At 42.0% G+C, this 17,844-nt stretch overlaps 2 protein-coding genes across 2 annotated transcripts; one reads left to right on the top strand and one right to left on the bottom strand.

Moving 5' to 3' along the window:
- Positions 1-863: 863 nt before the first annotated feature.
- LOC117191002 lies at positions 864-1,680 on the top strand. The gene is made up of 2 exons (XM_033395982.1): positions 864-1,181; positions 1,252-1,680. The coding sequence occupies exons 1-2, from the start codon at positions 1,006-1,008 to the stop codon at positions 1,505-1,507; spliced, it is 432 nt and encodes a 143-aa protein (XP_033251873.1). The 5' UTR covers positions 864-1,005; the 3' UTR covers positions 1,508-1,680.
- Positions 1,681-2,477: 797 nt separating this feature from the next.
- On the bottom strand, positions 2,478-4,694 carry LOC117191998. Its single transcript, XM_033396722.1, has 2 exons — positions 3,218-4,694; positions 2,478-3,148 (listed from the first exon to the last, which is right to left on the bottom strand). The coding sequence occupies exon 1, from the start codon at positions 4,565-4,567 to the stop codon at positions 3,572-3,574; it is 996 nt and encodes a 331-aa protein (XP_033252613.1). The 5' UTR covers positions 4,568-4,694; the 3' UTR covers positions 2,478-3,148; positions 3,218-3,571.
- Between the last annotated feature and the right edge of the window lie 13,150 nt (positions 4,695-17,844).

Here is a 17,844-nt window from a genome sequence, read left to right as displayed (position 1 = left end):
GACACTTTTCCACGCCGACTGGCATTTATATTGCTGCCCGGTTACAAGGACTTCATATAAGGTTTTCCATATTGTTTCACTTAAACATAATCTAAGAAGTTACAATCCGCCTTGGCGTAGAAGTCCCGGAACGCTACTTTTACCGTCTTCCCGCACGAGTCTTCGTTCAACCCGTTCATGTGCCCCATACCATCCCATCACATTTCGTCCCGTGCGGTGCAGTTGAGAAACTTTCACCTGTTTGTAAAGGTTAATTGGCAGTTTGAGCCCCGGGCACCACATCGTAGCCGGAAGTTAGACGGCAAAACAGTCGCATCCTCATAACATTTCGTAAGGTATGCGCTAATTTATTATCTGTGGGTAAAAGTTTTGCCACAGTTAACCCTTTGACTGGCGTGGCACCGAGTTATGTCTATTATTCGATGTCTTTTATGGCGCGTCGCCTTACAATGGGTTGAATCGGGAATACGGAATAGGAGGATTGCGTGCTGGGGTGACATGTCTGATCTAATAGAAGAACGGGTTTGCCATACATATTTAAAAACTATACTATGCATAGAAAATATGTCTTTAGGAATACAATTAGTAGGGAAATCTATAAATTGCCTCCCATCCAAAGGACTACGACTAATGCAATGGGGGGAACGGAGAGAACCCTTCGGACAGAGACTATTTTACTATAAGTATTGGGCATATTACCAAGTAATAAAAAACCCCGAACATGTAATTGTTGCAATTTGTACTCTATTTTACTGGGTCAATAATTGGAGAGCACAAGGGACCTCGACACCGACAAACCGTTAATGACACCTCTAATTGGATGACAGCGCTTGGGATTTGAGGCAACACAACTCCGAGTAGGCATGACTAAGTAGCCCCTGCCTAAAATGGGTTCACATACATGTGATATACATATGTATAAGCCCCGTTCTGCTTGTCCGAGATACAGGCGAAAAAATATTGTAGAATACGAATAAATATAGAACTGCCACGAGACTAATCAATATGTCTGACGAGGCCCCGATTAGCGACTGTGCGCCGAGCAATTCGAGTCTGCCCTTCAACGCTTATCATATCCACTTGTCGCTCTACATCATGGACATGGTGCGCGTCTTTCAGGATCATCCCAGCTACGTCGATGGCATACAGGAGGCTACTATCATAGAGATGCTAAAAAAGGAGTAAGACATGCATCACAATAATCTCACAATGCACATGTGTAAGCGAAACAATATTCCTTCACCCTGACAGACCATTCGCCTGTGGCGATCTGGAAGCCCAGGTGAAGACAGCCCTCATGGACCTCACTGCCAAGGGCTTCGTACGTTACATTGGCAATGGGTATCGCACGCTGGGACCTATTGCGAAGTTGTCCAATTCCCGATCTGCGCGCCACTTCAACCAGACATGGCAGCGCATTGCCGCCTTGCAGATGCTCCACGGTGGCAGCCCGGAGGCTTCCACCAGCAGCACTGGCAATTGCCCTCAGCGCGGGTCCAGCTGCTAAGGATGGACGGGGAGCTTTGAACTCTCCCCAAATATATTTATTTCGCTTCTTGTTTCGTTAAATGAGTTGAGTTTCTTCCAACATAAGCAGACAAACGTACACCCACCCAAACAGCAATCGAAATTGTATCAGTGTAGTAAAATTCGTGCTAAGAAGGCCACCAAATCAAAAAAGATGGAGCTTGGGGTGGTTCAGTGCCCATCATCGTCATCATCATTATGCTTTGGAATATATGTCTGGGATCGGGGATTGGGGTCTGCCATCCTTTTGACACTTAACTGGCCGCCTAATTATGGCCAGGGGTTGGCCACAATAGCGAATAGAGGCATGTAGAACACAGCAGGTGACTCTGCCTATCTATTTCGATGGGAACAAAACTATTCTCCTTCCTGAAAGTAATTAGAATCTGGAAATTGAGCGAGTCCAAGGTCCACTTAAGGGAGTACGAGTACATGGTAGATTTCGTTCCTACAACTCTAGTCAGTTCTTGCAATTCACAGTCCAGTCCGAAGCTCATCCCAGCTCTGAGGGACGCGACCCTTGGGCCTTCAGCTATTACCCTTTTGGCCGAAACATTTAAATTGTCAACACCAGGACCAAAGAGCGGAGGACCTGTCCTCAATGTGCTCTCGTCCCCACCCACCCACATGTGCGGGTCGAGCCAAACACGCATGTGATCCCGGCCTGGTGTAAATTATTGCATTTCTAATCGTTGCGGCATAATCTATTAGCACCCCGCACCGCACCGGATCCAGGACGAGACCACGACAATAGCTCGGTTTCCTTTGATTTTTTTGCGCTTGCACATTAGAGGCAATTATTATTATTGTTTTAGTTTTGAGGCTTTTGCTGCTGCTTGTCATTGGCCTTTGCTTTGCGTTTTGTGCCTTTCCTTGGCAATTGGGCGAGTCCCAAGAAAAACATTAATCAAGCGACTTGACGTGTGAGAGAAATGAGGAATATACCCCTGAACATATACATATGTTTTGTTTATTCGGTGTGGATGTGGTACTAAAAAAAAGCTAAGGGATTCGTAATTCAAAGTTATCTAAAAAGGGCATAAATAGGTGGCTCCGCCAGGAAGCATATCCGTCTTTCTCAATCTACGGCAATAGTCAATGTTTGCTTAAAAACCGAACTACTCCAGCACCGTCTCCGTTGTGTTCGATTGTGTTGTGGGTGTTAAAAAATTTAATTAAGAAATATTGGAATGCTATATGAATGACTATGTTATACTTCGTATTACAAGAAAAGGAAATACGTTTACAGATCAAGATCCGAATCATATGGTTACGACCCTCCTCATCGGGCTGTGCATAGCCGCGCTTCATCAGTTGCTCGGCCAGATCGGCATTGTCGCCAAGGAATCGAATCCAAAACCAGCACCACGTCTTCCTCCACGTTGAGTATGTCCAACATATGCGGTTTCTGCTTGAACTGACTCTTGGCCCCTAGGACATCATTCTTGATCCATACCAGAGGAGAAGAGCCATCCACAATGAAACTGCATTTCCACAATGCTTCCAAATTTTTTTGGGAATGGCGCATCAAACTCGGTTTCCGGCAGAGCGTCTTCCACCTCCAAGTCCTTGGTGACGCCCTGAGGTGCAAATAACTCATGCAACAAGCGACAGTGTCTACCTAAGGGGAAACATGAATTTTATCAAGACTTTTCCTGGGAGTTTGATTGTTTTCTATGCACAGACTTACCCTTGAAGCAGCCATTGAGCTTAGGATCGTAATGCCCACAGATTCCTTGTTCTTTTCTGCTTTTGACTGATCTGGGTAGGAATCAACTGCCAAGAGCTCTGCTGGTGGGCAAGAGGAAGTGGACTGATCTTTAATAGAACAGATTTCCTTGCTAAGCAGTGGGTCCTGTGGCTTGGCTGAGGTTGGACCCGCGGAATCGGACTCTACTCCATTAGAATCGACTGCCACTCCTAACTGTGGCCCATTTGTCTTGGTTGGCACGGATTGATCTTGAATAGAATCGGCTGCAGCTGATTTGACAGGACTCTTCCTGCGACGACTGTTGTTGGCCTTGTCATCGGCCAGTTCAACTATTCAATCGCCACCACATTTTTCCAAAACACGCAAGGCCACTCTTGTCAATCGGAACTCGGTCATATGGGAGACATCGCCTTCTTTGAAGAAGCATCTGATGGCCTCCGCCGGCAGCAGCCGTATGTCATCTGGTAGGGCAAATATATTCTCGCCGAAATCAATCAAATAGGCATCATAGCCACCCTCATCCGCATAATCATTGATTGTGACACGTGGAATGACCCCGTCGTGGCAATCGTACACCGCAAATATCTCCCCAAAGTTGGGAAGCTGGTCCAACTCCTTAAGAAGTAATTTCCCCTCGAATAACTTTTGCAGCGGCTCCGCACCCCACATGCCTACAAAGAAACACTTTTCGGCTATGTTTAGATGCATCATTTCAGCTTTTATCACACTTCCCTCTGGAAAGGCGGCTATGTTCTTTACGATCTGATGATAGATTTCACTGCTGGATGTTGTTCTTCCGCATTTCGGTGGCTCGAGGATACGTTTACGTGGTGAAACAGGCAGCATGGTTTTTGTTTTAGCGGAAACAGTGGCCGTGTCCTGTGGCTGTGCTGAAGTGGGCTGTGGGGACGTAATGGGCTTTGCTTTTTGCTTTGGGACTTTTGCATCCGGTTTATTCAACCAACTCGAACGCGTTGATAGCGAAAGACTATCCGAAACCGGCCTGCCTGGACACTGTGTTGACTCCACATCTCGCACTACCGCTGCCGACTGATCAATTGGAATTATATGCTTGGAGTCCGCCATTTGTTGGATTATCGGTAGTCGGTGTAGACGTTCATTCAAGATATTTTCAACTACAATCCCATCTTTATTAGTGTTTGTGACGAAGTCATTGCGCTGCAGAGGTTCGGCGATGTCGGCGACCAAAGTTTCGAGACTGTTTAGATCAATGTGCATGTTACACTTGATTACACATTTATTGAAACTATTCATGCTGCTTAGCATGTCATCGTGCAGACCGATAAGTTCACGATCCGCTTTAGCCATGTTCACCCAACGATGATGAAGATCTGTGTACAAATTTAGCGTGCATTTTATCGATATTTTTCTCGAGCAGCTACTTCAAAAATATCATTCAAATCCATTGCTTATAAACGTTATAAATTACAACACTGGCAGCAGCCTAAAAAATTTACCGGCAAATAACTGTAAGCAGCAGTGTGACTGTGAAATTATCGTTAAAATATACCGACCCTCAGAAATATACCAAAATCTACCGTCTCATTTTAAAAATATACCGTAAATATACTGACGAATTCTAGTTCTATTATACATATTCCCCGATTTTGATATTCCGTGGAATATTACTAGCTAGATAGTACATAGGCCTGCCCACATAATTTTATCCGAATAATCAATCACTGGCTAATCAATTGACTGGCTTATTAAATACTTGACTTTGATTGGTTTTTGAGTCTCGTATGATGAAGAACCGAACTTAGCCCACTTAAGCCCCCTATATTTCAATAGTTAAACTACTTGAGGTAAATGGCGGAATATATTAACGATTGTAAATTCTTCTCGTAGATCCATCCTCTTTATCCTTTTTAACTACACGATAACTACACTGTTCAGGCCAGCAGTAAACCATTTCCGCGCACTGTGCCAACTCCGTGCGCCCCGGTCCCAACTCGCTCTCGCGCGCTCGGAGGGGCGCTCGGATCCACAATCCACGATCCACTCGGCGCTCACGGCAGCAAAAGCATCATAAGGCATAGAGTTAGTTAGTTACGTTTTCACCCCTGCTTCAACCTGTCGACATACCGCGCGAATACCCAATAACTACATGAACAATATATAGTGACATATCTATAGTCCATGCTCCGCATACCCTTGTCTATGTCTATTACCCTGCACCCACAATACTATAAACAATACGACACCCTCAGCTTCGAACCCTCATAAACAATCTCACGCTCGAAATGGACCACGCGCAGCCGATTGCAGGCAATGTAAACAAACACCCTAAACTGGAAGTTGAACATAAAACAATAGATGCCGCCCTAGAATCCAGCCGCACTAGAATCCAGCCGCACCAGAATCACGCCACTCTTTAGAGATCAATTACGAATCGATTCTCAAGAATCACACCATCCTAGCTGACCAATCAGAGGCCCTATTCTCAGCCACCCCCAAGTAATGCAACACCGATCATACGCAGCGGAAACCTTTCATCAAAAGCCGCCTTTCCCACATATCGATCGAGTCACGTACTCCATCTCCGAAGCCGAAGTCGAAGCCAACGCCTCCGAATCCAAATCCGAATCCCAAACCGAGCATCATAATATAAATAGTCTGCATCTAAGAAGCCAACTCAGTTCTGTTCAAGACAAACGTCAATCGCGACACCGTCGGAGAATTCAATCTTTCGTATCTTTCGTAGTGATCAGACGTGTTTTTGTTTTGCGCTCCGCATTTTTTCCTTTTGTTTTGAATAAACAGCCGGTGTTTTCCTAACTAAATTCTAATTATACTTCCTAACCAGACAACAATCTGGAAACCTATGCTATTACGCGAGTGCATGCCTTTTGATTTGTGTTAAAACATTATTTAACTTTTTATTTTTCGGCGTCGGCTTGTGCTTGTGCTTGTGTTTGTGTTGTTGCAGTGAGTGAGTACGCATTACATTGCATTGCAGTCCGCTCTCGTCTGGTAGCTTTTGTTGTTTTATCACTCTCTCGCTATCACCTCAACTTCAATAACTGTTCTTTCTCTCTCGCTCTTTAAACTTTCTGAGCAATAGCGCTCTCTGCTTAGTAGCTCTCGCTATAACCGCTCTCCACTCTGCTCTCTTTTTTTTTACCAATTCCGCTTCGAGCGTTGTCTGGCACATTGGTCTGATACCAATTTGTTTTGCAAATAATAGTATATATATAAATAAATAATAAAATAAAATGGAATACGCTGTGGTCTGTGCCAAAAAAAGCTGTAAGAAGCAGATCACCCACGATCAGCCGAATGTCCCCTGCTGGCTCTGCGACAGCGTAGTGCACGCAAAATGCGCTGGATTTTCTGGCCTCGTGAGTGATGCTATAGCCAAACGTAATGGCTTGCATTACAGTTGCGAGGCATGCCGTGCGGTGGAGAAAGACATGGTGGCTTTCATGAGGCAGACGCGGAGTGGCTTTAAGGAGCTGACCGTTGGTTTTAAAAACCAATACGATCGGCTCCTAGCCATGGAGGCTCAGTTTAGCGGTTTAAAACTGCTGAATGAGTCTCCGAGGCGCAAAAAGGTCACTCCGCGGGATCTGCAATTGCCAACCGTCACTCAGCCGTGCGCCGCCGAAAAACTGACTCCGACCACTCCAAGTGTGCAGCAGTTGATCTCGTTTGCCACTCCAAGGGCAACGACAGCTGCTGGCGACGCAGATTCGGTAGCCGAATTCATCGCCTCGGAGAATGTGCAGCCAAGTACGTCTGCAGCGTCCGTGTCCGTGGTGTCCGCAAGTTCGCTAGTTGTCCCGTCTATACCGATCCCACCAGTAAATAGACGTTCCGGACCTCCGGATATTGCCACCACAGGTACTAGGCCTGTGGTGACTAAACCACTGGTGGGAGTCCCACCAAAACGACAAGTTTTTGTTTCACGGCTGGCCCCTGACCTCACATCTAATGATGTAATTGCTTTTATTCAAAGCAAAATAAAAGCCGTGGGTTTAAAGGTGGAGAAATTTAACTTCTCTTATGCCAGGGAGATAGCCTCGTTTAAGATAAGCATCTCCCCAACTCAATTTGACACCATTTGCTCCGCCAAATTTTGGCCGGAGCATTTGGTGGTGAAGGAGTTTAAGGCTAAGAAGAAGAATAGGCCCCCCATATCCCTTCCAAACCTTTCCAGTGTGCCACCCTCAACCTCAACGTCAACTTCCTCTTCCTCAACTTCCCGTCTTGCTTCCACCTTTCCAAAAAACTAACTTCTCTTTTAGTAACCTATCAGAATGTAAGAGGCTTGCGTAGTAAGCTCAGCATTCTTTTCCGGGATAGTGTTGCATTTGCTTCCCACGTTATTGTGTTTACTGAAACCTGGTTAAAGCCGGACATTCTTAGTTCCGAGGTTTTGGCAGGTCGGTACACAACTTTTAGAAAGGACCGTTCGTCTCGACGGGCAGGGGGGGTTCTAATTGCAGTGGACTCTTACTTCACGTCGGAACACTTCACAGTCCAAGTTCAACAGGAACTGGAATTCCTGTGTGTAAAACTGATTCTTCCCGCTTTCGCTATATTCATTACTTGCTCGTATATCCCACCTTCTTCGGATATTTCAATTTATGAGCAGCACTTGTCCGCTTTAACCGCTGTTTCTTCCTCGCTATCTGATAAAGATCGTATGATAGTTCTTGGTAACTTCAACTTGCCAGGAACTGTTTGGTCTTCGGTGTATCCTAGTATCCTAGTGCCCATATCACGACATGACTTTGTTGACGGCTTGCTTGACCTATCCCTGTCTCAAGTCAACCATGTGAAAAATTCCTTGGGTCGATTGCTTGATCTGTGCTTTGTATTGGATCCGACCATAGTGTTGTTAACCCGAGCCCTTCCGCTCACTATACCTGAAGACGCCTACCACCCTACTTTCGAGGTGTCGCTAGATATAGGACCAACTGTATTGGATCGGTCGAGTAGGCTGCCCGAACGTGTCCGCTGCTTTCGTAAAGCCGAGTTTGCGAAGCTTAATAACCTCATTAGGGATTTTGATTGGTCCGCTTTGTACTTGTGCACTGATATCATAAAAGGCACAAACATTTTTTACAATGCTCTTGGCACATTTTTCGATTCTTGTGTCCCGCTTTCTTGTCCGACTAGATCTGGAAAACCCCCTTGGTTTACCAAAGAGTTATCCAGTCTAAAAAACTTAAAATCAAGACTTTATAAAAAATTTCAAGAAGTGGGTTCTCCTACTTCTCACTCTCGCTATGTATTAGCTCGGTCAAACTTTTCAGTTCTTAATGCTCAATGCTATAAGAACTACCTATCTCGATGCAGGATACGTTTTTCTCAGGCCCCTAAACAGTTTTACAGCTTCGTAAGCAGTAAGCGTAGAACGTCCGCACACCCATCCTCGCTATCATTTTGTAATACGTCGGCAAATAATGATCAGGCAATTGCCGATCTTTTTGCCCAATTCTTCCAAACCACCTATTCTGAGGAAAGCTACTCTGGTCATCCGTACCCATACGGTTTACCGAGGTCGAACGGCATTTTCAGTCCCTTGTTAAATGAATGTTCCCTACTTCATGATCTTCGACTAGTTAAGCCGGTGTTTTCACCGGGTCCAGACGGGGTTCCAGGTTGTGTACTCAGGTACTGTGCCGAGGCTCTGTGTGGACCTTTGCTTAAACTATTCACCCTATCCATTGATTCTTCTTGCTTCCCCCCGATCTGGAAGGAATCGTTTATAATTCCTCTCCATAAAAAAGGTAGCAAGTCTGATGCAAAAAATTATAGAGGTATAGCAAAGTTATCCGCTATTCCTAAAATGTTTGAGAAGGTTTTAACTCCGCACTTGCAACATCTCTGCAAGTCACTTATATCTCCAACTCAGCATGGATTTATAAGGCGGCGATCAACCACCACGAACTTGTTAGAGTTTACCTCTTTCATTATTAAAGGCTTTCAAGGTAACTTACAGACGGATGTTATTTACACCGACTTTAGTAAAGCATTCGACTCTGTAAACCATTCCATTTTAGCGCATAAACTTGACCTTTTAGGGTTTCCGCCCAACCTCCTGAGATGGATTTATAGCTATCTTTGTTCTAGGTCTCAAAGAGTCCTCTTCAAAAACTCCCTCTCTTTCCCAGTAAAGGTTTCTTCGGGAGTACCACAAGGCAGCCATCTAGGCCCCTTACTCTTCACACTCTTTATTAATGACTTACCTTCAGTATTAACATACTCTCGAGTACTTATGTATGCGGATGATGTTAAGCTCTGTGTCCAGTACAAGGACATTTCATTTCATTCTCGCTTGCAATCCGATCTCAATATCTTTCAGTCATGGTGTTGTGCAAACTTGTTACACCTTAATGCCTCGAAATGCAAAGTTATGACATTTCATCGTTCTAGCCCTTTGTTGGCTCCCTACACCCTATTTGGTGGTTCTCTTGAGAGAATTACCCTGGTGGATGATCTGGGTGTTATGTTAGACCCCAATGGTAAATAAGGCCATGGGCGTGCTTGGGTTTATAAAGAGGTGGTCAAAGGAATTTGACGACCCCTATATAACAAAGACTCTCTATACCTCGCTTGTTCGTCCGATCTTAGAATACGGCTCCTGTGTATGGTGCCCTCAGTACAAAGTACACCAGGACCGTATAGAATCAGTACAGAAAAACTTTTTACTCTTTGCTCTGCGGGGCCTTAACTGGGATGCGGGTGTAAGACTCCCATCTTACTCTAGTAGACTACTATTAGTAAACCTCCCATCCTTAGTTAACCGTAGAAAAATGCTTGGTGTGATATTTATGCACAACTTGATCAGGGGTGACATAGACAGCCCTGATCTGTTGAGCCGCATAAACTTCACGATTCCTATTAGACTGACTAGAAATTTTATGCCGTTGTTCCTTCCACTTTGTAGATCAATTTATTCCTTGCATGAACCGTTTAGGGTCTTATGCTCGGATTATAATTCCCTCTACCATATTATATCCACCACTAATTGTCTTCCTCTTATTAAATTATTAATCCTTACACACCTTTCTATTAATTAGTAACTGTAGTGGTATTTGTACTTTGATTGCATGCTTAGTTTCTTAGTAAGTTTAGTACTAATTTTCCTCGAATGTTAGTCTAATAGCTATCTTTCTTGCATGTTCGCGTTTGGTTTGGCTACGCACCGCGCGTCATGCGGCAGCGCCCCTCGGTCGGTTGGGCGGGAGGAGGGCTGCGTTTTGCCTGGGATCCGCGCGTAACAGCCTTCTGCTGGTGTCACACGGGCCACTTGACGGTGCAGTAACTGCATCGCCTCTTGAAAGATGCAGTCATTGCATGTCAACGTCCACACATTCAAAGTTAATTCCGTTCAAGACTTCAGACCTCAGTCATCGTCGGGGAAATAACTAATCAATGTACGCTAAAGTTTAAGTGAAGAATAAAACCTTTTTTAAAACGTAAACTGAAGTGTCGCATATTTAATTGGCGCAGCCGGTAGGATCTCAGTTAAAAGTGAATCCCTTTTTTTAAGACGATCAATTGGCGTAGTGACAGTTACAGTGCGTAATAACCTACAGTGATCAGAGAAAAAGTAACGCTAATACTAAAGAGATCCGCCAAAGAATCTACACACGAAACTCAATTAATATTAGAAAAAATAAATAAATAAAAAGAAATCAACATGCCGCTAACAGAAATACACCAAGCCTTGAAGTCAATCAGGCAAATTCCACCATACGACGGATGCCAAGAACGCCTAAGCTCGTTCATAAGTAGGATCGAGTACATCTCCGAATTGTACTCAACAGAAGACATCCGGCAACAAAGCATCATGTACGGAGCCACTGAGGGTCAACTGTGCGGACGAGCACAACTTTTATCACAAAGCCTTCAACCCAACACCTGGACCGATCTAAAAGCAGCCCTAATCAGCAAATTCAACAACCACACCCCATACGAGACGCTGCTACAACAATTACGCGACACCAAATTCAATGGGAATATTCGTAAGTTCGTAGAAGAACTAGAAATTAAGTCAAATGTTATAGTAAGTAAACTAAATCTGGAGACTAGCCCAGAAAATAAGATAATCTTTAAAAACGCTCTGGCAAATGCCACCAGACATACCATAGAAGATGCTCTACCCAATAAACTATTCATCATTTTAGCAAAAAAAGACATTTCTACTATGGCTAATCTAGAAAAATCAGCTCAAGAGTTAGGAATCTACGAAAATTTCGTAACTGATAACAAGAATCACGAACATTCAAGAAACGGAAACAAAAATCGTAGGAATGTTGGAACTTATTACCCTCGCTATAGTAGTAACGATTACAACAATCAAAACCCAAGTACTTCCAGAAATAATCTTGGATCGAATCGAAATAATTCAGGAAATAATGCCGTAAATAATAAAGGGTTATTTAACGAATTTAGAAATTTCTTAAACCAGGGCAGAGTCCAGAATCCCACAAACTATCAAATCAATCAGACACAGGCAGGTAGCAGTGCACCAAATCAGCCAGTCAAACGATCTAGGGAAAGCCAAAGCGGACAAATGAAAAAGGATGTAAATTTTCAGCAGAGTGCCTCGGAAGAAATCGAGGAAGACCATATATAGAAATAATCGTAAATAATAAAAAATTAAGAGGTATCGCGGACTCGGGATCGTCAATAAATATAATAAAAGAAAACTATACAGATTCCAAAGTCGATAGCGACAACCTCACCGTCCATACCATCAATGGACCCGTCCGTCTGACTCAGAGCATTACACGCGATGCAACCAAAAACTGTCCGACAAAACAAAAATTTTATATTCATAATTTTTCTGAAAATTATGACATACTCTTAGGCAGAGAATATTTGATGGCCAGCAAAGCCGTCATCGATTACCGAAATGAAACGGTAACGTTAGGAGAAAGGTCATACCCAATCATCCAAAGTGGAGAAGCAATTGCCGTCGGCAAGACCGCACACAAAGGTGTTAAGCCATCTTCAAAGGAAGATATATCTACACCTAAGTGCCTTGACCCATCTCCTGAAGGAGAGCAATACTTCGCTTCCGCATTAGAGAATGAATTAAGGGAATGCAACCAGCTAAGGTTGGAACATTTAAATGACGAAGAAAAGGAGAAACTAAAGAAAGTTCTCTATGAATTTAAGGACGTGCAGTATAAAGAAGGTGACATTTTGACCTTCACTAGTACTATAAAGCACGAAATAAAAACCCATCACGAAGATCCTGTATATCGTCGACCATATAAATATGCTCAAATACACGATCAAGAAGTGACACAACAAATCAAAGATATGATTAGACAGGGAATCATTCGTAAGTCGAACTCTCCCTATTGTGCACCCATCGCTATGATACCAAAGAAAATAGATGCTACAGGAAAGTAGAAATATCGTATGGTAGTAGATTATAGAAGTCTAAACGAGGTGACAATAAAGGATAAATTTCCTACACCCAGAATGGACGAAATACTAGATAAACTAGGTAGGTGCCAATATTTCACAACAATCGATTTAGCTAAGGGATTCCATCAAATTCCTATGGAACCTAGCTCAATCCCAAAAACAGCTTTCTCCACGAAGCATGGTCATTACGAGTAAACTCGTATGCCCTTTGGGCTAACCACTGCCCCCGCTACCTTCCAAAGATGTATGAACAATCTGCTAGAAGAGTTAATCTTCAAAGATTGCCTCGTATACTTAGACGACATCATTATATTTTCCACTTCATTGGAAGAACACCTGTTGTCACTAAGGAGAGTATTTGGAAAGTTGAGGGACGCCAACTTAAAGCTACAAATGGATAAGTGTGAATTCCTGAAGAAAGAAACGGAATTCCTAGGCCATGTAGTAACAACTAACGGCATAGTTCCTAATCCAAAGAAAATATCTGCCATAATAAACTTCCCAATACCCAATACAACCACAAAAATAAAATCATTCATAGGTTTATGTGGATTCTATAGGAAATTCATTCCCAACTTCGCTAATATAGCAAAACCTATGACACTCAAATTAAAGAAACGAGCCGTCATAGACCCAACAGAGGAAAAATACGTCGAGGCCTTCGAAAAATTGAAAGTACTTATCACCTCAGACCCCATCCTCAACAAAATGTTCACGGTAACAACCGATGCAAGTAACATTGCATTAGGAGCAGTGTTGTCGCAAGATTACAAACCAATCTGCTATGCAAGTAGAACCTTAAACGAAAACGAAATCAATTATTCAGCAATAGAAAAGGAATTACTAGCTATAGTTTGGACAACTAAGTATTTCAGATCATACCTGTTTGGTAGAACGTTTGAGATATTAAGTGATCACAAACCCTTGATTTGGTTGAATAACCTCAAGGAACCAAATATGAAGCTACAACGATGGAAGATCAAATTAAATGAATTTGACTTCAAAATAAAATATTTACCCGGAAAGGAGAACCATGTAGCCGATGCGCTATCAAGAGTAAAGATTAACGAAAACCTACTCGGGGAAACCATTAATAGTGATTGTGCAACGGTCCATAGCGCGCAAGAAGATAATACAAATTATATTCCACTTACAGAATGACCAATCAATTACTATAATAGGCAAATAGAACTGATTAAAGGTAATGAGGATAAGGTAGAAACATCCCACTATTTCCACAAGATACTGATAAAAATCGCATATACCGAAATGACAGAATCATTAGCAAAAGATATAATAAAGGAATATGTGTGTACCAAAAAGAGTGCACTATATTTCCATAACGAAGTAGACTTCCCACTGTTCCAAAGGGCATTCCTGGAGATAATCAGTCCAAATCACTTCACTAAACTGATTAAATCCAGTACCAAACTCATAAATATTCCCAACTACTCCGAATTCAAAGAACAAATATTGAAGAATCATAAAGAGCTACTTCACCCAGGTATCGAAAAGACCACTAATTGGTTTAAAGGAAAATTCTACTACCCCGATTATCAAAAGTTAATCCAAAATATTATCAATGAATGTCCTACGTGCAACGTTGCTAAAACTGAGCATCGTAACACCAATCTAACCTTCGAAATCACCCCTGAAATACAAAATATCAGAGAAAAGTATGTCATGGATTTCTATTTGGTAGGCAATCAACAATTCCTATCATGCATTGATGTATATTCTAAATTCGCTACCCTTGTAGAAGTTAAGAGTCGCGACTGGTTAGAAACCAAGAGAGCCATCATAAAAGTCTTTAACGAAATGGGCAAGCCACAGGGAATTAAAGCCGGCAAAGATTCAACCTTTATGTGCGCAGCATTGCAAGCATGGTTGAATGCGGAAAATGTGAAAATCGAAATCACCACCAGTAAAAACGGAGTTTCTGATGTAGAACGACTACATAAAACGATCAATGAAAAATTAAGAATCATTTCAAGTGAGGATAACATAGAAAACAAGCTCACAAAATTCGAGTTAATTCTATACACTTATAACCATAAAACGGTTCATAATACTACAAAAAGATCCCCAGCTGATATCTTCCTGTACGCCGGACTACCAGATTATAACACTCAACTGAATAAAGTTAGGAAGATCAATCATTTGAATAACGATAGAATCGACTTTGAAGTAGACACACGCTTCAAGAATGCACCCCTAGTTAAAACAAAAACAACCAACCCGTTCAAAAGAACAGGGGAAATTAGGCAGGTAGACGAAAAGCACTTTGAAGAGAAAAATAGAGGAAGGAAAATCACCCACTATAAAACGAAATTCAAAAGAAAGAAAAAATCTAATTAAAGTAAATACGATAATTGCAGAGTACCCGAAGAGAGTACTGGGAATCCGGAGCTACAACATGATTAAGATTATAATCTTACTAATGTTCACCGTCCTACAGTCTTCCGGACAGAATATAGAGATAGATCCCATCAACTCAAGGAATGGATATCTCATATTCAAAACAAATACCATTAACATACCCATTAATTATGAATACCATTATCTAACAATTAATATAACAAGAACAGATGAAACATATCAGAGTTTACTAGAACAGGCAACCCAATTTAATAACGAAATCCAAGTTCAATATTTAGTCGAGAAATTGCAACGTGAATTCAACGGCATCAAAATAGCCAAAAGAAACAAAAGAGGCCTTATAAATGCAGTAGGCACAGTATATAAATATCTATTTGGAACATTAGATCAAGATGATAAAGTCGAATTAGAAGGGAAAATAAACAATCTGGCTAGCCACAGTGTTCAAGCTAACGAATTAAACTTAGTAATCCAAGCAGTAAATTCTGGCATAGAAGTTGTCAATAAATTAAGCAAGGATAATGATAGAAATAAGCAACTAGAGATATTAATATTTAACCTTCAACATTTTACAGAGTACATAGAGGATATTGAATTAGGCATGCAGCTAACAAGATTAGGGATCTTTAATCCAAAATTATTGAGCCAGGATTACCTGAAACACATCGATTCAGAGAAATTATTAAATATCAAAACATCTACCTGGTTGAAAACAGACACTAACGAAATACTAATAATTTCCAACATCCCACGAGAGATCAGAAATATTCCTATACTTAAAATTGTCCCATATCCAGATGAAGATAATAACATCCTCACTGACCTAACGCAAAACAATTATTACGTTCTAGAAAACGAGGTATATGAAAAAGAATCAAAACGAAAAATAAATGACGAATGTATTTCAGGAATAGTCAAACAAGTAGAAACAAAATGTCCATACACCAAAGCACACCAAAACTTTCAAATAAGTTTCATAGAACCCAACATATTGTTAACTTGGAAATTACCAAAAACCATATTAAACCAAGATTGCCTAAACCCAGCAATAAAAGTAGAAGGTAACGCATTAATAAAAATACATAATTGCAGTGTACAGTTAAACGAATTCTTAATATCCAACTTCATACCAGAATTTGCACAAAGCATCTACATCAACAATAACGTAACAAAAATTAAACCATTGTCTTATTTGCAAACCAAAGAAATCGTAATAGAAAGTACGCGATTAAATAATGTATTACATGTAAGCTTAATACTACTATTTGTCATAATCATAATAGGATTAAGCTACAAATTGTTTAATCTAAGTAAAAGCAATAAGCCTAAAACCGACCCGCACATAGAAACACCTTCAGACGAAGACGAGGAATCCCCAGCAGGCACAGTTTTAGACGCACCCGAACTATATCCAAGGATAATCGCCTGAGGACAGGCTTAAATCTAACAATGGGGGAGTGACATATCTATAGTCCATGCTCCGCATACCCTTGTCTATGTCTATTACCCTGCACCCACAATACTATAAACAATACGACACCCTCAGCTTCGAACCCTCATAAACAATCTCACGCTCGAAATGGACCACGCGCAGCCGATTGCAGGCAATGTAAACAAACACCCTAAACTGGAAGTTGAACATAAAACAATAGATGCCGCCCTAGAATCCAGCCGCACTAGAATCCAGCCGCACCAGAATCACGCCACTCTTCAGAGATCAATTACGAATCGATTCTCAAGAATCACACCATCCTAGCTGACCAATCAGAGGCCCTATTCTCAGCCACCCCCAAGTAATGCAACACCGATCATACGCAGCGGAAGCCTTTCATCAAAAGCCGCCTTTCCCACATATCGATCGAGTCACGTACTCCATCTCCGAAGCCGAAGTCGAAGCCAACGCCTCCGAATCCAAATCCGAATCCCAAACCGAGCATCATAATATAAATAGTCTGCATCTAAGAAGCCAACTCAGTTCTGTTCAAGACAAACGTCAATCGCGACACCGTCGGAGAATTCAACCAAAGTTAATTCCGTTCAAGACTTCAGACCTCAGTCATCGTCGGGGAAATAACTAATCAATGTACGCTAAAGTTTAAGTGAAGAATAAAACCTTTTTTAAAACGTAAACTGAAGTGTCGCATATTTAATTATATATATATACACAACGAAACCCATCGGCCTTTCCTTTCTGTGACGACTGCTAGGAGCTTAAGCTGGAACATACACCTCGCCGTTGGATAATTGAACCTCAATCCGCCCCACTACAAACATTGGTCCTTCGAGCCGGATCTTCGCCTTCCCCATAAGGAGAAGCTCACCCCAGCCAGCATCGGCGGATCGCTCCAAGTTCAAGATAAGTACTCTTCGATTGTGCCTAACAACAGGGCAGTGATTTTGTGCGAGTTTTCCATCCCAGTCCGAGTTCCCGTGGCATATGTACATACATATATACATATGTATTTATTTATCGCTCTAGCTCCAAATTAAACCATACCTCGTTCTGCCAACGGTTGTGGCCTCCTACTTCTCCAAAGGTTTAATTTGATCCGAGCTAACTCCTGCGTTCAGCTTCCGATCCAGTCTAAATAATATTCTTACCTCTTCTACTAGCTGAGCTTTCGTTGCTACATACATACATACATGTACATATGTACACATCGCAACGCAATCCAAGCGGCTGGCAACAAACATAAAGGCATATTCTTGCAATTATTTTTGTTGTTTATTCCGTGCATGCTCAACGTTCCATAGTTTGTCGGTTTTATAAGGAAATAAAATAACAAATCACTGCGCCTCCTTATTTAACT

This window comes from Drosophila miranda (assembly GCF_003369915.1).
Source record: "Drosophila miranda strain MSH22 chromosome Y unlocalized genomic scaffold, D.miranda_PacBio2.1 Contig_Y1_pilon, whole genome shotgun sequence".
NCBI classification, from domain to species: Eukaryota; Metazoa; Arthropoda; class Insecta; order Diptera; family Drosophilidae; genus Drosophila; species Drosophila miranda.
Note: the sequence above shows the minus strand (reverse complement) of the source record. Positions and strands in the feature narration are given on the sequence as shown.